This window comes from Spinacia oleracea, chromosome 1 (genome assembly GCF_020520425.1).
Source record: "Spinacia oleracea cultivar Varoflay chromosome 1, BTI_SOV_V1, whole genome shotgun sequence".
NCBI classification, from domain to species: domain Eukaryota; kingdom Viridiplantae; phylum Streptophyta; class Magnoliopsida; order Caryophyllales; family Amaranthaceae; genus Spinacia; species Spinacia oleracea.
The window spans coordinates 125,076,303-125,101,931 of NC_079487.1; the positions used below are offsets into that span (position 1 = coordinate 125,076,303).

The 25,629-nt window shown below is 34.9% G+C and overlaps 4 protein-coding genes across 5 annotated transcripts; 2 read left to right on the forward strand and 2 right to left on the reverse strand.

Moving 5' to 3' along the window:
• Positions 1-3,933: 3,933 nt before the first annotated feature.
• Positions 3,934-6,001, forward strand: LOC110784509 (pentatricopeptide repeat-containing protein At1g59720, chloroplastic/mitochondrial). Its single transcript, XM_056843893.1, has one exon. It carries the CDS (start codon positions 4,002-4,004, stop codon positions 5,841-5,843), a length of 1,842 nt encoding a protein of 613 aa, XP_056699871.1. The 5' UTR covers positions 3,934-4,001; the 3' UTR covers positions 5,844-6,001.
• LOC110784508 (uncharacterized) lies at positions 5,971-14,562 on the reverse strand. Its single transcript, XM_021988972.2, has 4 exons — positions 13,745-14,562; positions 8,164-8,787; positions 7,264-7,552; positions 5,971-6,347 (listed from the first exon to the last, which is right to left on the reverse strand). The coding sequence occupies exons 1-4, from the start codon at positions 14,342-14,344 to the stop codon at positions 6,313-6,315; spliced, it is 1,548 nt and encodes a 515-aa protein (XP_021844664.1). The 5' UTR covers positions 14,345-14,562; the 3' UTR covers positions 5,971-6,312.
• Positions 14,563-18,248: 3,686 nt separating this feature from the next.
• Positions 18,249-20,725, forward strand: LOC110784510 (LEAF RUST 10 DISEASE-RESISTANCE LOCUS RECEPTOR-LIKE PROTEIN KINASE-like 1.5). The gene has a single exon (XM_021988974.2). It carries the CDS (start codon positions 18,580-18,582, stop codon positions 20,506-20,508), a length of 1,929 nt encoding a protein of 642 aa, XP_021844666.2. The 5' UTR covers positions 18,249-18,579; the 3' UTR covers positions 20,509-20,725.
• A 307-nt stretch (positions 20,726-21,032) lies between these two features.
• Positions 21,033-25,158, reverse strand: LOC110784511 (uncharacterized). Of its 2 annotated transcripts, XM_021988975.2 has the most exons (14): positions 24,904-25,158; positions 24,594-24,746; positions 24,394-24,492; positions 23,538-23,639; positions 23,239-23,382; positions 22,861-22,955; positions 22,618-22,747; positions 22,424-22,528; positions 22,205-22,311; positions 22,038-22,089; positions 21,821-21,910; positions 21,569-21,653; positions 21,425-21,489; positions 21,033-21,341 (listed from the first exon to the last, which is right to left on the reverse strand). In XM_021988975.2, the coding sequence occupies exons 1-14, from the start codon at positions 25,000-25,002 to the stop codon at positions 21,255-21,257; spliced, it is 1,413 nt and encodes a 470-aa protein (XP_021844667.1). In that variant the 5' UTR covers positions 25,003-25,158; the 3' UTR covers positions 21,033-21,254. The 2 variants fall into 2 exon arrangements, with proteins under 2 accessions (XP_021844667.1, XP_021844669.1); XM_021988977.2 differs by lacking the exon at positions 24,904-25,158 and having other exon boundaries at positions 24,394-24,506; positions 24,594-24,733.
• Between the last annotated feature and the right edge of the window lie 471 nt (positions 25,159-25,629).

A 25,629-nucleotide genomic window follows, 5' to 3' on the forward strand; every position in this document is an offset into this window, starting at 1 on the left:
TGTATATTTCACGTCACATTTTCATTATTATTTAATAAATAAATTATTGTTAAGACTACTTCAGATTTAAATAAATTTAGTTCATCACCCTTAAAACTCATTTAAGACCTCTAAATTAGATATAACTAGCTTCTAAGCCCATAGTGGTTGTTAAATTAAGCGGACTTTTAAAGTACTAATTTTGTCGAGTGCTTGTAATTTTAGTGGAAATATATGTTTTATATAAAGGTAAAATTTGAAAGTTGAAAAAAATATATAAATTAGATGGTTAATTAATATCAAGTGTTAAAGAGGGAGATAGAATGGAAGAGGTTATATGAATTAAATGATGAGTTAATGTTGAATGAGGAAGATGAACTAGTAGTGTTGAAACGGAAAATACTTCGTATAATAAATAGCAAAAGGAAAATTTGAAAAAAAGAACAATTTAATGGATGAGAGATGAGGATGACACATGTCATCTAAAAATCCATGGTCTTCCTTTTTAAAGACTAGGTATATATGTTATTTTATTCAACTACACATTGAGTTTTAAGTCGACTGTTGATTGTTCAAGACTCGATTTAAGATTTTGTCAAAAGACCCACCCAATTCAATGTTACAAATTATATTATCTTATTTTAAAATTAGGCGGGGGCATATGCCATGTTAGCAAAATCTAAATTTTAAGACTTAGAACTGACCTTGCTCCAATGAATAATATTTACTCCTTTGAATTGCAACAACCTAAAACTTGCTCCATTCACACATTAGTTATATTAAGTTGTTTAAATAAAAATAAATGTTATCGCATAAAATGTTGCTAGACTAATTAAAAAGTAAGTACTAATAAATATAAGGATTAAAATTGAAATTTAGAAGTAGAAAAGAATCTCACATGCAAAAGGTTTACTGAAGTTGTCAAAGTGGAAGATAAAGTTTTGGTGTGCAAAGGTAAAAGCAGATTAGTAGTAACATGGGCCGGCCTTTATCTTGCATGCGTTGGGCTTTTACACAAAATGGATTCACTCAATCGTAAGAATATACGATTAACCAATGAAAAACTTTTTTTTATACGGAGTATCTCTCAAGATAAATTTACTGAAATGCCGCTTGGTAGTAACCTGGCTCAAACAAGGATTCATTAATATCTCAAATACCATATATTTTATTCACCTAATTTTCACTCAATTATTCTCTTATTATTCCACCTTTTAAAAAAAAAATTCTCTAATTATTTTATAAAAATATGTAACTTTTACTTATCTAAAACTAAAAATCAACTTTTTAGGTGATTAGCAAATTAGTTGACTCCAGCAAAAGTACGAGTAAGTTTTAAGTCTAAATACCTCATACTACGTATTAGTTTTTTGTAAGATGTATAAAATCATCTCTAAAGAAACAAATGTCAATACCGTTTATTATTATTATTATTATTATTATTATTATTAAATATGATTTCACGATAAGTTATTGGTGTATTCAACATTCTAATTTTACTTGTTGTTTGTCTTCTTTGTAAAAAAAAAAAAAAAAATTCTAATTCCAAATGTATAGAATATTGAGTTGGACTACAATATGAGGTGTAATGACCTTTTGACTGAATTCAAATTTGTATAGTAATAGAAAAAGAAAGAAAGAAATTGAGCAAGATGGTGAATAAGGCTATCTAAAAATTTTAGTCTTAATCAAATTGTCAAAATTTGTCATTGAAAACCTGTCAATTTTCTAAAATTCCAACTAGGATAAGACTACTTGTCTACTTGTAAAAAGGCTATGACCTCATAAAATACTTCATCAACACTTGATAAATACGCATTCTAGTGGAAAATAAATGGATATTTGCCATTTGGCAAATGATAATTGTACTATATATATATATATATATATATATATATATATATATATATATATATATATATATATATATATATATATATATTCACTTTTGGACAACCTCTAATTAGTTTCTCTTATTAAAATTGAAAAAAAAAATGGAGAAAAAATGGACCGGACCGGACCGACCCAGACCGGACCAAAGACAATCGGTCCGGTCATCGGGTCGAGAAATATCAATTTCCGGTCTTCGGTCCGGTCCAGTCTGGTCCGGTCCAAAATTCGATTTTGGACCGGACCGATTTTTTCTTAATAAAATATAATATAAAATACTTAAAAAGTTAATTCTCTCCTTTAATATGTTTTAAATATTATTATATTGTGATATGTTTTATTTTAGCTTCCAAAAAAGGCCTTAAAAAATTGATTTATATATATATATATATATATATATATATATATATATATATATATATATATATATATATATATATATATATATATATATTTTTTTTTTTTTCTTTTTTACCATAATTTTTAGAAAAATAAAAAATATATAGAAAAAGGTCTACAATCGGTCCAAATCGGTCCGGTCCGGGTTCGGTCTAAGCATAATCGGCGGTCTTTGGGTCTCAAATTATCAAATTTCGGTCTTCGGTCCGGTCCGAGTCGGTCCGAGTCGGTCCGGTCCGGTCCGGGTTTGGACCGATGAACACCCCTACATGAGATAGTTGGTGTAATTAAGTATATACCGAATTACCGATAAAATCTAATTTTTGAAATATTACAAGTGAGTATCCTACATTACTAAAAGAAGAGAGACGTGTTCACTTTAAAAAATTAAGGGGCAACTACGGTACTACCGCTACTCTATAGCTTTACTATTCACATACTATGGTTTTAAGGTGCAATCTTCTTTGAGCATAGCATTAGGTGTTGAATCTCCCTCTTCTTTTCCTTTTTTTTTGTTTTTTTTGGTATATATTTCAGCCTTAACCTTTTTTCGCGGTTTTGTAGGGCTCTCCATTAGATTTACTAGTATAAATACAATTACTACTCCAAACTCCTTCCCTCTAGATATTATATCCCCATCATGTTTGCTCCTCAAAATTTACTTAAACCTTGTTCTATTCATCTTAATAATTAATATTCATAACAATAATAAGTTTGAATGAGGAACTAATAAGGTTTTTTTTTCAATAAAAATCAGTTTTAACTTTTAACTAATAAAAGGAAGAAAGTTCGAGAAACAAATATATCGATGGCTCAATAAAATTCAGTAAAATTAAGTTATGCCTATTGAGCAGTGAATACCCATACTATATACTCCACTCTAAACTTAAAACTCCCATCTATCTTGTTACTCGAGCATAATCTATGTTCATTTTTCAAGAGACGAACAATAATAAATTAAACTGTCACTCCGTATAAATAATACTTCCTCCGTCTTTTAATACTCGCAACGTTTAGACTTTTACCACTAGGATGATGATAAAGGTCGCAAGTTGCGACAACATTTTGTTGTCGCAATCTTACGTGTCGCAGTTTAATTGGTACATATAGGCGACACGTAGGCTAAGAGTCATCATAATATTTTTACTATCAATGCAATATTTTTACTATGAAAATATGTAAATAATGTAGTCGGTATAAATAAGGAAATAAATTAGAATATTAAGATTTTCCTAGCTTTTTTTGAAACAATTAAAATAGAATATATAAATTAAATATTTTAGTTTCCAGTTTAAATCATGACACATAAACATGCCATGTCATCATTGTGACACGGCTTAAAGGTCCCATGTTGCGACCTTTATCATTTTCGTTGCCACTATTCATATAATCTACTTTGACTATTCTTAGTGCTTTTTATATAAGATAAAACATAGTCATGTGGGATCTTGTTAAATTCGTCTCAATGTATATTTTCAAAATATCAACTTTTTATAATTTTTGCATAAAGAGAATTTAAGATATAAATGATCAAAGTTGCGCATTGGCATCATGAAACTAACAAACGTTGCGAGTATTAAAAGACGGAGGAAGTACTCCAGAACGAAAATTAAACTATCAATAACACTCTGATGTTTTGGGCACATTTATTTACTGGATAATTTGATCCAAATTTCTAGGTGTGTGATTGCTTGTCCAATAAACCCCACCCCACCCCACCACTAGATTCTACAATGCTGATAGCTTCCACAACCATCCCACCACCTTACCCTCTTTCCTCCTCCGCCCCACCCACCACCACAAACCACCATGCTCACCACCTTCTCTCCCTCCTCAACCAATGCTCCTCAATGACAGAGCTCAAACAAATCCACGCCCAAACCCTCCGCACAACCCCAACCCACCACCCCAAACACCTCCACTTTCTTTACAGCAGAATCCTCCACTTCACATCTTCTACCAACATTCACTATTCTCTCAAAATTTTCTCCCAAATTCAAGACCCTAATTCATTTATCTGGAACACCCTTATCAGAGCTTGTGCTAGTAGCAATTCCCACAAAAAACTAGCCTTTCAGCTTTACCATGACATGTTGAATGAAGGGTTTGTTATCCCTGATAAACACACTTTCCCCTTCGTTCTTAAAGCTTGTGCTTACTTGTTTGATGAATTTGCAGGAAAACAAGCTCATGCCCATGCTGTGAAACTTGGGTTTGGGTCTGATGTGTATGTAAATAATAGTTTGATTCATTTCTATGCGTCTTGCGGGTATTTGGATTGTGCACAGAAAGTGTTCGATGAAATGCCTGAACGAAGTGTTGTGTCGTGGAATGCGATCATTGACGCATTGGTTCGTTCCAGGGAGTTTGATACTGCATTGAGGTTGTTTAGAGAGATGCAGGGTTGGTTTGAGCCGGATGGGTATACATTACAGAGCATCATATCAGCTTGTGCTGGTTTAGGAGCTTTGTCTTTAGGTGTTTGGGCTCATGCTTATGTTTTGAGGGTTCGTGATGGTAAGTTGGGTACTGATGTTCTAATGAATAATTCATTGGTAGAGATGTATTGTAAATGTGGGATGTTAGATTTGGCTAAGCAGGTTTTTAACAGGATGGTTAAACATGATGTTAATTCATATAATAACATGATTTTGGGACTTGCAATGCATGGCAAGTCTGAATTAGCCCTAAAACATTTTGAAGATATGACGAATGGCGAGGGACTAAAGCCGAATGCAATCACATTTGTTGGAGTTCTGAGTGCGTGTAATCATGGCGGCATGGTTGAAATAGGTCGTAAGTATTTTGACAAGATGGTAAGAGATTACTCCATAGAACCTCGAGTAGAGCACTATGGATGCTTGGTTGATCTTCTTGCTCGAGCAGGATTAATAGAAGAAGCTTTAGACATTGTTTCAAACATGCACATGAAACCAGATGTGGTAATATGGAGAAGTATTCTTGATGCTTGTTGCAAGAAAAATGTAGGCATACAACTTAGCGAACAAGTCTTTGAGAAGATCCTTGAATCAGAGGGAGTTACTTCCACCACCTCCAGTGGTGTTTATGTGCTTCTTTCCAGAATTTATGCGTCGGCTTCCAAATGGAATGAAGTTGGTCTAATAAGAAAGTTGATGAGTGATAAAGGAGCAAGGAAAGAACCTGGGTGTAGTTCCATGGAAATAGATGGTGTTCATCATGAATTTTTCGCAGGGGACACTTCTCACTCTCAAACGAAGGACATATACCGGGTTCTGGATGTGATAAATGAGAGACTTCACTCAGTAGGATATAAACCCGACATTTCACAGGCACCATTAGTGGATGATGAAGATGAAGATCAAAAACAACATGCTCTTAAGCTGCACAGTGAAAGACTTGCCATTGCTTTCGGGCTTCTAAATCAGAAACCCGGTGTACCCATTCGCATATTCAAAAACCTTCGTGTCTGCAATGACTGCCATGAAGTCACCAAACTCATCTCTGATATCTTTGATGTTGAGATCGTTGTGAGAGATCGAGCTCGATTTCATCACTTCAAAGATGGCTCTTGTTCATGCGCGGATTACTGGTAACATTTGATCTACTTGATGCAATTTGTACACACTGTATAGTATTTCAGTTAGTAATCTGAAATAACAAACAGAGAACATTCTGGTAGCGACTTTTTTTTCGTGGCTTGAACTAGATACAAGTGAAATATAAAGACACCGGCTTAATGCTGATTTATTTATTTCATTTATCAGACACAAAAATACACAGAAAATCAATCTCCAGAAGAACAAAAGTATTTACAGGCAGCAGTACAAAACTAGCAGAACAGTATAGCTTCGACAAAAATAAGCTCAAGTCCTGAAACATATAAAAAAAATTAAGGAACACACCTTCAACCTAGTTGAAACACTGACTAATAACTTGCTATCGTTCATTCAACACTACAATGGAAATCCTAATTGAAAATTGAATATCTGCTGAAACATATATTAACACCTTATGAGCATGTACATAACTAGCTTTGATATCCTTTTTTCCTCAATGAGCTCGTCATGAGATCCCCGCTTTTGCGAATTCTCCTGCCACTGAAACATCAAAACATGACAACAAACCATAAAATCAGTCTCAATAAAGATATTGCTCTAAACTTTTGTGCAGAAAAGATTAAAGTTTGCACAAATATGATTTGTCATCACTGGACAGATAATAAACTCACACTTTGATCCTATCAATTTTACGAGTTCTGCTATTTGAAATTACACATCTAAAGTTGAACCCAGAATCATCAATGGCAACATAACATTATTTTAAGAAAGCATGAGTCCTGAACGGCGATTTGTAGTAGCAGCTATAGCTGGAAAATATAAACTGCTATTTGTGCAAATTGGAAAATGAGCTAGTAATGGCCTTTTTTTAATCACAAAAGCGCGAAGAAGTGTGATCAGTTTAAAAGCTAACAGCAACTCTTGAAGAAGTATTTCTACAATAAACCAAAAACACAAACATCAGACCCAAATCTTGAGCTGACACAAAACACAAAACTACATCCTAAGTTAGGCTTTCATCCCATGTCAATATGTCACGACCACAACTTGCAATTTCCAACCACCTCCACCATAATCACAATATGTTTGAACGGAAAGATCACACACTCACATTTGTAATATACAAGCACGTTAGCTATTTTCCTATACGAAAACATTTAGGACCAAAAGGTTGCTTATCCAAACCTATTATAACTAAGAATTTTCAATCACAAATTCACAATCCAGTCCTAATAGGGTTCTGATCCCAAGTCTTTAATAGCAGTAGTTCATAACATTAAACACGGCCACACGGGAGAGCAAGGGAGGGGCCAAGGCATAAGGGTGGTAGGTCATAATGTTATATATTTATAATTCTACTCAACAAATTAGAACTTAATAAGTGGTAGGCAACTATGCATTAGACATAAGACATAACCAGGATAAGTGTTAAATGAAATAGAAAAGATAAACATACGTCTTGAAGTAGAAGGAACCACGACAATGTGCATGGTTGTGTTGTTTGGAGGCAGCTGCAAGCGAAGGGGATATAACTTTGCATTCAAAGGACTACGCGTGCATACTAAGATATCCTCAAGCCCTGTTTCTTCCTCCAACTTCTGAGTCAGTTCTTTAACACTGTGTCCTTTGAAGGTAAACGAGTTACCCTCCACACCATCATCAACACCACCATAATCATCAGCAACATGGTAATAGATAAGTCTACCATCCTGTTTTGGTGGCGAGTAAGTTCCAGAATCACTTGACTGTACAAAATTCAAAGCCCAGGTGGAAATCAGCATTTCAACCACTGAAAAACTCTTAAGCAACATATGCAATTTTCTACTCAATCAACTACGGAGTACCATGATAATAACCTTATTCCAAAATATATTGATGCTCAGTTGCTCACAAAACAATTCCAATTGGTCGAGTATGAAAAGGGAACATTCCCAATAAGCTTTAAAAAAAAAAAATCTTTTTCTGTGTGTATAGGGAGCACTGTTACCTGACTCACAAGTATGAGAGTATGAGACTGGATACGGGTCGTAATTCCCTACCTAATTTGCTGAATTAGACCAAAATTGTACCATTTTCATGTTATAATTAACTTTTATGGTTCGTGGTTTGTGGGGGTGATTAGAGAATTGGGTAACTTTAATAATAGAGAGCCATGGAAAGCAATGATATAGAAGTGATTTGATCACAGTCTAGGCCTCCTGGGTACGACTCCAAGACTTTCACTAACTGCTAATTGGCATCATTCATACACAACAACAACAACAACAACAACAACAACAACAACAACAACATATCATGATTTTCATTCTTACTAAAACAATCAAAAACCTCTTAGGGAAAAGTAAACAAAAGTTACCTCTTGTCTATTATACTTCTGAGACCCATTAGAAACCGAGTTCATATCCGACCCAAAAGAATCCGATTTCTCAACCGTAGCCTGCTCCAAACCCGAACCCGGCTTCGCCTTTGGCTTCAAATCCTCCACCTTCTTCACCTCATCATCCACCTTATCCGAATAATCCGAAATCTCAAGAATATCAACGTTCCAAACAACCCAATCCTGTGTAGCCGTCCGATGAGGAACATCATGAGTAACAGAATTCCTCCAAGGCGGCAACCCACCGTTTGCCCGAAGGTAATTCCCGTACCTAGTCTTCAACCGAACCTGAGACCCATCCTTGGTAGGCTCCCACTCTACAGAAGAGTCGAGCTTACGTGGCATAGTCTGAAGCACCTTCGAACCCGTCATCCCAAGCAGAAAATGTTGGTTCGACGCCGTTAAGTATTTGCCGTAGCAGCTTTTGAGTCGGATAATGTGGTTCGAACCTTTGACGGGTTCTACAACCCATCTAGCGTTTCGGGCTGACCCGTTTCGGTCCTGCGTAACGGATTCTTTGTCATCCTCTGCGATTAGGTACTTGTCGTGGTGGCTCTTTAGTCGGACTGTTTTTGCGTTGTAGAATAGATCCATCCCTGACCGCTGAAAATCAATAAAATTAAATTGAAAATGAATTTAATAATTATTCTGCGATTGTGATAAATGGGGGAGGGAGGAGTGTTTATAGGAGAGAGAAACTGCGGAGGCGATAGGCGGCGGGAGGTGGAAGAGGTGGTGGAGGAAAGGGAGAGGAAGGTGGAAACTGGAAAGAGGTGGTGGAAATTGACTAAATAAAAGGAGTTATAGAATGGGAAATCAAAACAGATGACAGTTTGCGTTACTCGTTTTCATCGTGTCACAATCACAGTATTAGGGAGTACAACTTTTTACAGATTATTGAATTATTTATTTGAAATTGAATATACCAAAAGTGTCACGGGACGCAATATAAAATCAAAAGGTATTAATGTACAAGGTGTATAAGATATTTTTTACTCAATCTTTATAATTTTCACCTGAAGTTTTATAACTTTTAATATTAATTTTTATATTATAAAGAAAATCGGTAGCTAACTATTTTGAAGGGTTAAATTCTTATTTGTAAGTGGGATATAATAAATATCCAGAGTAAAAATTAACTCAAATGCATAAAATTTACCCTTATATATTACAAAAAACTAGGTAAAAATTAAAAGACTGGTTAAAAGTTTTCATAATATACAAATATACAATAATTTATTATACATCTTGTATTTGTGCAATGTCTTTTATTTATGTACTTTGTGATTGCAAAATGAGACAATGAGAGTATCATCGAATATGATTTTTCATTTGTTTGTACTTTAATATTTTTTGAATATTTTTTGTTATACTTATCACACTCAAATATGAAAAACAGTAAACGTGTTTTAAAAGCTTTTTATTATTTGTTTGGCCAATCAAATCTAAAAGTTTCTGAGTCGAAGAACTATTTTACTCAATCATAATACGGAGTACCACGGATAACATTGTTAGTAACAGATTCATCATCTTAACAATTACGATTGCATAACATTTTCAATTATGAGATTTTCGACATATATAGCAATATGTTACTGATTCGATCGTGGTGCACAAATGCTCATGAACTATGTGAAATGCGGATTTTAGCATAAATATTTTAAACAAGTAAAAGCTTAAACCTTACTCAACGTGTTGCAAGTTTCATCACAAAGTAACATGCAAAAGCTTGTTTAATCCAAGAAATGATTCCAAAATCCAAAGTTATTACCTACGGAGTAGTTAGTTTACTTACAATTAGAACTTCGACTGTATCTACTTTGGAGACCTAAGCATAATCCAACACATATGCAAGAACTATTTAAGAAGCACCTTTTTCAATTGAAAGTATTAATAAAAGAATATGGAACGTACTACTTTGAATCGATCTGCATGCTCGAAATGTCCATTATATAGTTAAGTGAGTCAAACAACATTAAAGTAAAATGTAAGAAAATCTTTCTTTAATGTCACTTGTAAGTTGTAACCAATTTTTTCCTTTTCACGCCGTCTCTTATCAAATGAAAAGATAAGTACGTACTCCGTACATAATTTATAAAAAGAATCTATACTAATATATTAAAAGGCGTTGCGAAAAAAGTTTATGTGTCATGTAGAACTCTCCTATTTACTCCATGTACAAGACCTCACGTTTGGAGAATAACTCTCATTACCATCTTAACCAACCATTAATTGTTGTTTATCCATGCACATTAATTTATAAACACATGTTAACATGAAGTCTAAAACAACTAAATCTTTATGTTACCTTTTATTTTTTATGGAATATATTGGAATAAAAAATAGCAATTAAAATATTAAGAGAACAATGAATTAAACATGATATATATCATAAGTCTCATAAGCATCAACTACAGAAATGCCATGCATATATCTTATTAATTTGAAGAACGTAGTTCCATTAGAAAATAAATTAAACGATTTGTAAGATGATCTAATTGAAAAATTATTTGGCATGATAAATGACGGTAACGTACATGTATAATTGATGAACTCAATGAATCTTTTCACTTTTATAGACTAAATGCATTTTGGTCAAATATTGAGTTGAAAAATAATCTCAAATTTTAATTATTCGCCCGGGCCACACACTAGTTGAACATTAAGAAGAGACAACTTGTTTGGTTATAGAGTCTTGAGAATGATATAATCATGGGTTTATGGCACCACAAAATAAGACATTTGTTTATTAATTGAAATTGTCAATAATCATAATTTGTTAAGGGATATTCCTTCGTCCCTTAATACTCGACCCGGTTTGACTTTTGCACTATTTACATAGTTCGATGACCCGGCCTGTTTTATTTCTAGTATATGAAAACAAATGTTAGTTTATAATATATTGTTGGCTTCATCTTAATATATATTTTCAAAATATTAATATTTTTATAAGTTTTTATAATACGCAGTTAAAAAAAATTGGTGGTCAAAGTTGTGCATTGGCAAACGTGTCCGGTCAAAACAGGTCGAGCATCAAGGGACGGAGAGAGTATGATATACTATTTAAATTCACACTATTTGATTTTTTTACACTATTTAAATTAATAATTTAATCATATTTTGTAATTCATACGTAATTAAATGTTAGTTATGTGAAAAAAAAAAAAAAAATTAAACTTGCACCAATATATATTTTCGAATAAAATATTTAATAATTTTTACTTAATATGAGATATTAAAAGTCGAAGTAATGTGTCAAAACGCTAAGTCAACTATAGTGTCGGAAAAATGCAAACTTGACCCGAATTTCTTCCCTTATAATCTCTGGGAACCACGGTCACAACGGCGCTACCTTTTCAGCAACAAAGGCGGGGGGGCAACACCACATGCTTAGCTGATCATAATGTTTTCTAATGACTGTTTAAGAGTTTAATGTTTTCAAGTGGCGCATTATTAGCAAACAACCAAACATTAGTTTTATCATCAAATTGGCATATTCATATATATACAAAAGATAGGTTAGTTAGCTCCAAGATTATTTTAATCATGTAACTAGTCACTAAATTAAAGGCAATAGGATGGTATGCATCTTGACTCACTTTGAAGAAGTTATATCTCAACATGTATATTGGAAAGTCAATCAACAACAAATTATGTTTTAGACATAGGTCATTAAATTCGGACTCATCAAGATATTGACTCTTACCTAATTACTCCGTAATAAATTTTGTCATTTGATTTCTTTATATAAGTTAGGATACTTAAGAAAAAGACTATCCTAACTTTCGTATATTTTTTCTTCATTAACAAAATAGGGAGTAAATAATAAATAAAAATTAAAGGCAATAGAGTTATACACTTGCCCTTCAATTATTGTTGTTTACTTGTTGATTTTAATGTTGATATTCTATTGAGCATAAGCATCCAATGATAATGGCACTAACTGTGTTTTTTTTTAATATTTGATTTTAAAGTTAGATATTCTATTACGAGCATTAGTAATATTTAAAGATATATTTTTCCAGGTTTTGTTATACACAAGCATGTGATGGATGAGAAGAGTGAACCGTGTTTCTCAAACAAGGACATTATGATTATGACAACTCTTTGATGATCAAATAGGAGTAAGTAATTGATCATGTCATGGTCCCTTATGGATAACTGTTACTCCTACTAAGTTTGTTTATTATATACTTCCTCTGTCCCAAATTATACGCCAAGTTCCTATCAAACAACTAAGGAATTATACTAGTATCTACGTGAGAAGGCATTATTTATGTCGATCATTTCTTATTTTTTGGGCTGCATTGTAGCCGGTCAAATTAAGCAAGTCAAGTATAAGTTAAGTTTAATCCTTCACTATTAAAATTATGGTTTACAAAACATACAATGGATTATATATGGTCAACACAACATAAAGAGCTAGAGTTCTGAGGTGTGGATGCAAACCATCGACAGAGATAAATCAATCAGCAATAATTAGTCTTCTACTCCGCAAATCTCAGTGTCCTAGACACTGTAGTTACTATGTAGTCCCATTTTCTGGGCAAAGACTATGAAAAATGAACATAGGAAACTAGTATTGTGTATTTGTGTAATGTGAAGTCAAACTTTAAGAGAGGTAGAACACGATACGCAAATCACCTAAAATATTCAATCAAGAGACGCAAAATGACACCATGCATTTGAAAGGTCAGCATATCCAACCATCATGAAAGTAAATCAAATTAGGAACTCATCCATTTTTCAATTAGGCAATGACGTGACATAACCATGAGCCACGAGACATCGTACCACCCTCTCTTTTTTTAACTAACTTTATTTGAGGCTTGTCCCGTTATATTTTGATTCTTAGTTTCTTGGAACTGTCTTCTTTTGTTATATATTACTAGTCTTATATGCACGCGATGCGTGCGTGATTATATAAAAGCTTAAAGTTGGACGTCCTTCAACCCTTAAATGTATGATGACGTCGATCATACATTAAGAATACGTATAGAGAATGAAAGGAGTTCGTTAGTTCGGCAACATTAAGAATACGTTAATCCTTAAATGTATGATGACGTCGATTCTTATTTGACATATGAGCTTCAAAAATTATTATAAATTATTATAAACAGGTTAACTGAATTAAATAGGTCATGTCTTTAGCTTGACATTATGACATATTTAATTACATAACAATATAGGATACATCTTAATTTGTTGATAAGTTCTAGTTATGTTCATATAATCATACATGATCTCTATCTCTTATCCAAATCCAAACATATCACCAACCCTTCATTCAAATATGTTCTCTTATTTCAATACAATTGTCTTATTTTTATTTTTATTTTTATTTTTATTTCATTTAACAATATTTTTCATACCAATTGTACTTTAAGTATTTACAAAAATCGGCTAAAATAGTCAAAAGTCAACTCAAGAAATATCAAACACACAAAGCTAGTTACAAACACAAACAACAAAATGAACAAATCATGATCATAATTAAGCCAAGTATACGCTTTAGGGGAGCATTATTAGAATTAACAATGACATAGTTGCAAAAACGTACCTTCTTGCTAAACAAGCGTGAAGCCGGTGAAGACGCAATGGACCTCGCCGACATGGGAGAACCCGGGTTCGACCCACCGAACTCATCCGAAAAAACCGAATTAAAACTCGATAACGTCGACAACGCATCGTTAAAGGACCCGAGATCCGACAATAAAACGGGTTCCACGTCCCAAAGGATCCAACTAGTAGTCCCACCCGTAAGGGGCGAATCATGAGTAACAGAATTCCTCCAAGGCGGGGTCCCACCATTGGCGCGCAAATATTTCCCCTCCTTAGTACTCCTAAATTTAAGTTGGAACCCGTCACTTATAGGCTCCCATTCCACCCGAGTCGGGTCGAATATGGATAGTTGAAGCACCCGTTTACCAGTCATTCCCAATAAAAACTGGCTGTCGGAAGCGGTCAAATACAACCCTGAGCTCAAATTCTTAAACCGGACCGCCTCCCGGTTATCCGAACACAATTCGACAACCCATATAGCACGTTGAGACGATCCATTTCGGCTTTGTCGAACCGTCTCGTTGTCATCGTCTCCTACTAAGAACTTCTCTAAGTGACTCCTTAGCTTCACTGCCCCAGTCTTTATTAGAAGGTCCATGAATTATTTACAAACTTGATTTACAAAATAAAGTTTGTTGAGATTGAAAAATGAAAAGTACGGGGATGATCCGGAACCACCTTGCTCTGTTAAACAGAGCAATAAGCTAAAGGTGTAGTGGAGTTTTGTGGGTGAAGCAAAAAAAGTGTGGATTTGGGTCGGTGTTGCTTGTTGTATTGCGAATTCTTAATTCTAATTTCTAATAAACGTATAATTTTGTGTATTTGTTTAATATCATTTGGCAAATAAATAAGTGTTCACAAAGACAAAGACTTTTATAATTTGACTTGAAACTTCGAGGTTGGATCATGGTAATTTCCTAATTTATGTTAATATTTTGGTCCAATGTTTCGAGATGGTCCAATTATTGCTACAAAACAAATTCAATTCATTTTGATTTAATGAGAAATTGATTGCTCTTTATTTACTTATTAGAGAAGTTAATTATTGGGGAAGGGTAAAATTATAACGAAATGGTATAATATATGTCCTGATTAGGAGTATTTTAATCAACGTTAATATGGAGTATATTCACTTAATTAATAGTACTACAAATGCGACGAATCCAGCATAGGAATTTTAGTTGTACAAATAAAATGTATACCACCTGTTATTATTATTAACACTGTGAAACTAAAAATAAGGATTAAGGAGTGAATCACCATATCATATCATATAATATCATATCATATCATATCATACCACCATATAATATCACGAATCCTTGTTTGTAGCAATTGCTTAGAACGGTCGGTAAAGTAAGATAAACGCTCGGTATACCGTCAATATATTTAACATTTACCTATTGGTATACGATTGGTGGAGGTTTGTTGTTAAACCGTGGTCCATAAATAATTAAGGATAAAGTATCGATTGGCGTCAAAGTGAATCAACTAACAATGGTTAATTTGTGTGTTTTAAAACCTGAACTTATTGAAATTGATTAAAACTTAATTGATTCAACAAAACCTGATTGAAATTTATTGGACCTAATAAATCCTAATTGCAAAATAGTCGGCTTATAAGATTGAATTGTAATTTATTGACCTGATAAAACCTGATTGCAAGTTATCTGAACTTATTAAAACTATAACTTATTTTTTTTAAGGTGATGATGACAAAATTTATAGTAAAACATTTTCAAAGAGATTAACCAACGTTAATGGTTTAACTTTTTTTTTTTTTCACTTTTGTGACCTCGTTCCCATTTTCTATCCAAGTAGAGGAGGAAGTACAAATACATATCAGATATGTATGGGGAAATATATATCACAAAAGACAAAATAGGAAAAAGGACAAAAAAATAATTAAATGATACTTTTCTAAACACAAATAGTACTCCCTCCGTCTCGGAATACTTGACATGTTTTCCTTATCGGGTCGTCCCTTAATACTTGACCTGTTTCTAAAAATGGAAATATTCTAACAACATTATATTATTTCTCACTCCACCCCTATTAACCCACCTACCCCCTACTCCATACAAAAAATAATTAAAAATTCAACCCCTACTCTCCCCCAACCCCACCTCTTAACCCACCTCCCACTAACTACATTAAAATAATACCCCACTATCAACTACTACCTATTAAATTAAATAAGTCAATTCAAGTCCCTTAAACTCTGTGCCGGTCAAACCGGGTCGAGTATTCCGGAACGCAGGGAATACTTTTTTTACAGAATGATACTTTTTTTTTATAGAATTGTATTTTTTTACATGAATGGTACTTCTTTTTTTGTCTTTTAGCTATTTATCTTTTAGTTGATATAGATATGCGAAAAAACAAACCCCCAAGTAGAGCACTTAAAAAAGTTTGAGAAATAATCTTTTGCTTTTTCAGATTTCGTGACCCGAACTTTTGAAACCTAGGCTTATTCACATTTTCAAATATTTTTTTGTGAAAATCATTGTGTTGGGCCACTAGTTCAAACGTTTGGAGCCATTTTATGTTATTTGGGCTTCATTAACATTATTGTGGGCTTTTAATAAATGAAAGTACTACTTTCAATCTATCATAGTGTATCATTAGAAGAAGTTTTATGGATTTTACTAAATAGCCAAGTAAATTAGCTTTGATGAGCGAATTTGTTTCTTTTGCTCCTACGGTTCAGCTATGCGCTACAAATTTTAAGTAAATTACAAGTTAGACCTTAAGTTAAAACATTGGAGCAAAAGAAATGTAAATTTACGTTAGGTTGCACAAAACATAAACAGATACGAGTACAAATACGATACAGACGACACAAAAAAAAAGCATCCAAAAAATAAAGGATATTGGAACAAGAGTTCTCCAATATATAGAGCAACTTGCATTTTCTAGTTCATACACAATTTTTCTAATGTAGTCATGTAGAACAACTTGCATTTTGTAGTTCATACATAATTTCCCCATATTTTGATAGATGTACGCATGTACCATACGAAATTACGAAGTAAGAGTAGCCCATAGACCCGATAATGATAGTCACACTTACAAAGTTACAAGTTACAACACCCTAAATGTGGACCCAAGCTTTAGTATTTGGATCATCATGAATATTCATGATGGTTAAACAATACCTTTCTTGGGGGCAAGGGCAAGTATAAATGGGGTTGGAGTGTTGGACCCTTGGAGGGGTTATGTTGTGACTAAAAATCTTACAAATTAATGTTGATATTGCATTCCCACTAATAGTAGGGACTAGGGAGACATTTCCATAATAAAATTAACAACCATGTAAAACATATGGGTGTGAACTGTGAAGTGTAATGGAAATGGGAATCCAATTCCTCAAAATAATTTTAAATTAACTACCCAATTGTCAATAAAGCAAATGTTTGGTGCGATATTAACTCATTTTCTTCCTCCCTTTTTGACAAGCTTACCTTATAGTATGAGCTCGTGTAACAACCCACTATTAAGAGCAATCATTAGACTATCTCACTATAACTTTCGCAATGTTCATTTGTGAAACCTAAATTCTTTATATAAAAGACGTACTACATATTTTGTTAACTTAAATCTTCATAGTTTTTGTTAAGATAATACCTATTTAGTCTTCGAGAATGTTTATAGTCCTGACTTAAATAAATTACCACAATACTTTTGTACACACGAGTATAAACAATCAAATGATAAAATACGAAATAGTGATTCTGGATCACAAATATTACAGTGAATTTAATTACTTCACGAGTAGTTAGATTCATTAGTCATTACCACCCTATAATTAGGACCTCACAAATTCCAATTTTATACTCCCTCTCTCCATTAAAGATTACCCAGATATTTTTATTTATTTTCTTTTTTATAATTGGGCAAATTAAAAGCAAGTAGGCTAAATGATTAACAGGTTTCCTATTTGTTTAGATATTATTCCATAGTTCACTACTCCCTCCGTCCCGGAATACTCGACCCGGTTTGATCGGCACAGAGTTTAAGGGACTTAAATTGACTTATTTAATTTAATAGGTAGTACTAGTTGATAGTGGGATATTATTTTAATGTAGTTAGTGGGAAATGTGTAAAGGGATGGGGTTGGGGGAGAGTAGGGGTTGAATTTTTAATTATTCTTTGAATGAAGTAGGGGGTAGGTGGGTTAATAGGGGTGGAGTGAGAAATAATATAACATTATTAGATTATTTCCATTTTAAGAAACATGTCAAGTATTAAGGGACGGTCCGATAAGAAAAACAAATCAAGTATTCCGGGACGGAGAAAATACGATTTAACAAATCATTAACAAATACTCTTACTCTGTAATCAGTAGTCACGTAAACATTCGAGCTCATTCGAGTTTTTGTTAAATTTAGTACAATTATAATCAAATCACGAAACTGTGTTAAACTTAATTAGTTCACGACCCAGTTAGAACCTGTAACTCCTTTAACACTCCACCCATCAACCCCTCACGATTCACGAACTCTAACTTCACAATCACCAAACTCGAGGGTACCTTAATTTCTAGGGAAACTTAAACAAAAGTCCAACACAACAAACAAAGACTACACAATCAAAATAAAAAGTACTCTAAAGAAAAAGAAAAAGAAAAAGAAAAAAAATATGATTTCAACATCTGTGTCCTTCCCCTTCACGTGAGCATCCCCCTTTCTCTCTCCTCATTCGCCCATTCTCTCTCTAAAAACAAACAACTCCTGTAAATTCTGTAAGCGTCACACACACAGACACACGCTCTCTCTCTCTCCTCTACTTAGATCAGATCTTCAACATTCATGACCACATTCTAAAACTACCATGCCTTCCATTCTCCTCTTCTTTGTCATAGTTTCATTACTTCACTTATTATTGCCCGCAGCCGGCCACCACATCTGCTCCGCCGCACAACAACCACTCTGTCCACCGTTCAACACCACTCCACCACCCTACCCGTTTTCTACCATCCCAGGCTGCGGCCACCCTGCCTTCCAGCTCCACTGTACTCCCACCGCCTCTTTACTTAAAATCAACAACCTCACTTTTTCTCTTCTCCGCTATGACTCTTCCTCCTCCTCCCTCCTCCTCTCCCCACTTTCTATCTCCTCAAAATCAAAATCGGAATCAAACCCAGAAATCTGTCCTTCTCTCTCCTCAATCCCTCATCACCCTATTAATCTCAATAACACCCCTTTCAAATTCTCTGGTTCTTCCTGTTCGCGACTCTCTCTCCTCAAACCCTGCCCTCCTTCAACACTCTCTTTACCTAACTGTACCCTCTGCCCATGGCATTGCTCCCTCGTGCGACACCCGCTGCGTTTGCTTCGCAACGATTGCGGACCGTCTTCTCGGTCCGTATCTGAACAAGGCTGTCAGAGCGATGTTCTGGGATTCCTTGATAAGATCCTGAAATATGGGATTGAAGTAGAGTTTGAAAGAAACAATGGCGAATTCTTTTCAAAATGTGTTGAATGCCGCTCGGATAAAAATGGGGTTTGCGGGTTTAATTCATCTGACCCGAATAAACCGTTTCTGTGTTTGCATCATCAGATTATCTTCCCTCCACCGTCCTTATGGTTCCATCACAAGAAGCATATTGCGGAGTTTGCTTCCATGTTTGTTATTCTCTGTTTGTTATGTTTTATTGGGGTTTCAATATTCGCGTTTCGAAACGGGCGTTTTGGCGGTAATGGCACGACCAACTTGGAGGATCCGACGACTCTTTTCCTTCAGAACCACCGCTCCGCCTCGCTCCTTCCGCCGGTTTTCACCTATGAGGAGCTGGAATCTTCGACGAACGGGTTCGACCCGAATAGAAAGATTGGGGATGGGGGGTTTGGTTCGGTTTTTTTAGGGAAACTTCTCGACGGCCGGACGGTGGCGGTGAAGTATTTGCATCGCCATGGTGGGAAAGTTGTCTCATCGAAGTCGTTTTGTAATGAGATTTTGATATTGTCATCAATTGAGCACCCGAATTTGGTTAAACTTCATGGGTATTGTAGTGACCCACGGGGGTTGTTATTGGTGTATGATTATATCCCAAATGGGACTTTAGCTGACCATTTACACGGCCCGAATCGGAAGTTTTCGGGTTCATTGAGTTGGACTACTCGGGTTGATATTGCATTGCAGATTGCGATGGCGGTTGAATACCTACATTTTACAGTTCAACCGCCGGTGGTTCATCGCGACATAACTGCTACTAATATTTTTGTTGATCAGTATATGCGGGTTCGGGTTGGGGATTTCGGTTTATCTAGGTTGTTGGTTTGCGCAGAAAAGAATCTATCTGGGGAACTAGCCGGTTCATCTTCCGGTTGTGTGTGGACTGGGCCGCAAGGGACTCCAGGTTACTTAGACCCGGATTACCATAAATCATTCCGGTTAACCGAAAAGAGTGATGTGTTTAGTTTTGGGGTGGTGCTTTTAGAAATGATAACCGGGTTGAAAGCGGTAGACCAAAGAAGAGAAAAAAGGGAGGTGGGGTTGGTGGATATGGTAGTAGCAAGGATCCAAATTGGATTGTTGGAGCAAGTAGTCGACCCCACATTGGCGGCCGAGGGCCCCGCCGTGACCGAGAGCGTTGCCGCGGTTGCTGAGCTAGCGTTCCAGTGTGTGGCGGCTGATAAGGATGACCGGCCTGATGCACGGGAGGTTGTGGCGGAGTTGCGGCGTATATGGAGCCGTATCCGCAGGGTTAGAGTGTCTAATTCAAACGCCGTGGTGGTCCCTGCGGCGGCCGAAGAATGAGATCGGAGCATGGTTGGCTGTGTAATACACTAATACTAATACTAGTACTAGTACTAGTACTTACTTTTTTTTTGGTATGATGAATCTAAGTGAATTATGATGGGATAATTAGGTTGGATATTGGTATGATGTCTCTTTTTATTATATTACATCATCATTATCACCCATTGTCCATTGAAATGTATTTGATATCATGAAAGGAAAGTTTGTATCTAAATTTGTCACTTTCAAGTGGATTGACCAAAAAAGCACATAATTAATCACTTAAGCACAACCATCCTTTTGCCTTTCTAACCTCGTCTTCATCATATGTTGAAACTATATTGGTTCTTTTATCGGCGGGAAACTGAAACTGGAACTGAAACAAAATCACCACCATCCACGATCTTGTCACAGTTGAATACTCGGTAGAACTCCATTAAAGGCCTCAATGAGTTCCTTTATATGGAGTACACAAAACGAGTAGAACAATCACTAAGCCTTAATCACAAAGAAGATGATCAAAGCATTGTATGGATCATTGGTGCAACAACGATGTTAATTGTTCACCCTTAATCACCTAAGCCGGCTTGTTCGGTTTTATTTGTTTCCTTAAACCAGTTTATCCACTACTTCATATCACACTAATACCTCTATGCATCCTATTATGGGGTTGCTTCCCCTCATTTACTCAAATACATACGAGTACATACATACATACATACATACATACATGATACATACATACATACATACAGGCGACGCAGCTACTGAAAATAGGTACTCTCCAAATGGTTTGCCTTCTCAGCTGCTCCCACAGCTTCCTCCCTGCCCATCATCAAGTAACCTTTTTCCTGAAATTCAATTATTACACAGTTTCAAATTGTGCAACTCGTTTCAAGTACAAAAAAATTGGATGGAAAATAGATACCCATACCAATAAACGCCATAAAAAGGGCACGCCATCCCTCGTGTTAAGCCGTTTCTCAATGATCTCTATCACTACATCATAAAAAATAGAAGGCAACAAGTCAATAACATCTTGAAAAAATGTCAAACTCTCTCTGCACTGAAGTCAAACCTTTTGCTGCTTGTCCGGTATTCAGTAGCAAGCTATACCAAACTTCATTGAACACATCGAGTTGCTCATCGGATGCGCCTATTGCCTAGGAGACACGAGACATAATTCCATTTTAGAAGTATGAATTCAATACTGTAGCATTTAGTACTAACGTTAACAAAATTATAACAAAATTATTTCCCGGGCCTTGAAGTGATATGGTGAAACGTTCTGAATGGATGGACCGGGGTTGAATAATAGGTTGCAAAATACCTTATAATCACAAACATCAAAATCTGAACCCAGGAGCTGTAGAGCATGTTCGTCATTACCTCTACCATACTCATATAAAGCTTCTGCAAGCTGATGAACAGTAGAGGAAATGAATAATAATCCAATTTAACAACAAAAGTAAAGCATCAAATCAAAGTCTCTCAATTTTGTTGGATGTGTAAATTATGACAAAACTACAAAGTAGGAGTGAACATACAGAGAGTCCCCTTTGCATTTGCTTCCGCTTCTTATCGTTCAGATTTGATACTCTACATGAAGAAATCATGTCACAAAATCATTTCATATTGAAATCTAATCTCAAGTCTATTTTGATTGATTCAAAACAATGCATGAAGGTAAGGAGAAAACTTCCACAATTCAGACCTGAGTTTCAAGCCTTCAAGTAACTCTTGCGCTGCAGGAATCTTGTCAGTACTTGTTAAGGCCCATAGTATGAACAAATCAAGCTGCCATTCCAGGTACCAAAGGGCCTAACAAAACCAAGAAAATTCAAGCATTAGTTACTGCACTTCTCTTTCTGGATATTTCATAGCTGTAGAAAATTTTGAACAAACACTGCAGATAATGGAGCACTTTACTCACTTTATCAGTCAAAAGTTGAGCTAAATTCTTCAAACGATCCTCAAAGTAACTTATTTCACCTCGTATATGTAATCTCAACAACAATCCTAGTGCATTTAAATAGACCTGAAATAAAGAAATAAAATAAAAAATTGTAATACGAAGTACATAAATTCAATAAATGTATAATGTAACATAAGGGTAGATGATTAAACCTCTGAGCGTGTGGCATCAGGTCTATCAAGTTCCTTCATGATACAATTGTCATACACATCCAAGACCTTTACAACAGGAGAATGACCTTCCAAGTAAGAAAGAGCAACATGCCACCAATTATGTGTGTACCTGAGGTGCAATTACGTACTTATCCTTAGCACAGGATGACGAGGGAAAAGTTACTTAATTTGATAAAACAGGTGTGTGTAGTAACATCAGATACACCATAACAAAATGCATACATAAATGAAGAACAAGAACTCCAAGAAGGCGAGCAATCTTCCATGAACTGTACAGCTTCAGCGAAACGACATTCATATTGAAGAACATGACACAACTGCATTCACAGAATATGTGTTAACTGATGGTCCAACAACATGATACACACACAAAACACAAAAACTTATCTAACAACATATCATATTTGGCACAGATGCAAATTGGGGGTGCCTCATATACTAAGGGTGCGTTCTATTCACCTGATTTCACTTATATTTCCAACAACTTAGTCCCAACAGAATAAGTACCAACAGAAAAATGGAAAATGATTTAAGAGTCAAGTGCATATGACATACTGAAGTGAAGGAACTTTAAAGAAGGCGCTCAAAAGTTTGACTCACGCAATGTTGTGCCCAAACATCTTGGTTGTTGATCTCAAGTGCCTTTCTTGCAGCTCTTTCCGCGTCCTCCATGCGTCCAAGCTCCAATAGGGGAAAAGAAAGCATGCCATGAATGTAAGCTTCTTCTTCATTCTCAGGTAGTACCTAATTAAGTAGATCAACAACATTGGTAGTGAAGCTCTGAAGTCAATAACAGGTCCATAAATACAAGTAGAGTAATCCAGTGTTATGCTTAATCATAAGCACTATAGAGACTAATGTACGGAGTAATTCATATTAGTTTTAGTTGAAAAGAGAACCTGCTGCACTAGATCAAGAGAAGGATAAGGCTTCCCCATGTAGAAGCAAAGTATTTGAGCCCGCTTCAAGGAGACTAGGTCCCTTGGAAAATCTCTTAATAACTGTCAATAAAAAATATGCAAAGACAAAACTTAGCCATAGGAGTCTTACGTAAAACATAATTCTGAAGAAGGTTTATGCTATCAAATAGTACAAGTTGAGTTTAGGAATTTGGAACTCTTGCTCAGATCTCTTCAAGTGATCAAATGGTGAGAAATTTCAGTCGGGCCTGCAGCTCAGAGTATCAAATTCTACTGTACTGTGTAGTCATTCCAAAGATGTGATGCGCTATGCTTTTCATAACTCGTACTTATAAATCCAACCTAAATACGCATTTCTACAACGGTATCACACATTGCTATGCGAACTCACTTGAATAACTCGACAAATCAACACAGAACAAAAGTTGATCAAACTCTCTAAAACTGTACAGTTTAGAAACACTGATGCACAATCCAAACCAGCAGATTTTGTTGCACAGGGACGAAATCAATCCAATTAATCACACAAAAAACATATGTTAATCGTCTGCAAAAGGCATACTACATCAACATTGGTGTTAACATAATAGATAATCCGAAATACCATTCACAATTAACAATGTTTTTCCTTTTCCCTGAGTTAGTTATTGCCCCCAACTAATGAATCCTGACAAATAACACTACAATCTCACAATTCATAGTATCACTCGAAAATACGCTGAAACGATAATACTAACTTCATTCAAACAAAACCATATGCAGAACATGATCAATAGTTAAACAAAGTAACTTCATAAACACAAATTTCCCAAAAATCAGTACATAAAATCAGAACCTTAAAATGCAACTCAAGAGCATCATCATCATCCCTTTCTTCAGAAACCAAACAAGAAACAGAATCAAACACTGCTTTCTCATAATCTGTTGCTTCATCCTGCATCAAAAACCCTAATAACATAATTAGAAGAAAAAAACCCAACTATTAACAATTAATTAATTACAAAAGAAAAGGGGGGTTTTTTATAAAAAAATTACATAGTGAGACTTGGCAGATTGAAGAAAGGAACGAGCTTCAGCAGGGTGAGTAGAACAGGAGAAATAAGCAGCTAATGTATTGCCCAAAACACAACTTCCATCGTGAACTGGTGCCTCCAATATGATTGACCTCTTTCTCCCATAATTCAACACCTTCAATTAAATTATACAAAACTCAATTGATCAATTAACACTATCACATCAAAAATCTATTTACCATACATGATCGAATTCCGTCTACATCATTTTCCCTACTGGGCCTTTTTTACAACAACAAATAAGAGATAGAGAAAGAGAAAGAGGAGAAAACCTGGTGATAGAAGTCGTTAATGGCAGAAATGCAGTGATCAGAAGAAGTTTTTACTTGATAACCCCATTTGTCTAATTTCAGGCCTTCTTCTTTTCCCATGATTTTCTCCCTCTAGATTGTGCTCCTTTCTGTAACAGTGATGAGAGAGAGAACAGAGTTCCACCGAATGTAAGTTTGGTGTTTCTTGTAAAAAAGGCAAAATTAATGTGAGTAGTTTTTTAAGTATAAAGTTTGGCTGCCATTTTGGTGCCTTGCATTTGTTCAAACCAGATTTTATTTATTTATTTGGAAGATAAATTTGGTTAATTTTGTTGATCTCTTTTTTAATGATTTGATCTTGTTCATGAAATAATTTATTTATTTTTTTGAGCAAATGAGTCATGGGGACAATATAAAAAATTTATTAATCTTGTTCATAGATGAAGTGTTTTATAATTTAAGTGATGAAACTGAAAATTAGTTTATTCGGATGAATAACCAAGGACAGTATTATTTTATGATTTATTTTTTTGATGTCTCCTATACTAACCTTTTAGGTTTTAGACTTTTGTATTTGTGGACTAATAGTTGGAATTTAAATGATTTTTTGATCTCTTAAGATTAAGAATTTGTGCATTCTGTACATATCTAGTACGATCCTCTTAAATTTTTTAAAGAAAGATGAGTTAGTTACAGTCTTCTCATTACGTGATAAGGAGTGAGGTAAGATTGTAAGAATAGACAAAA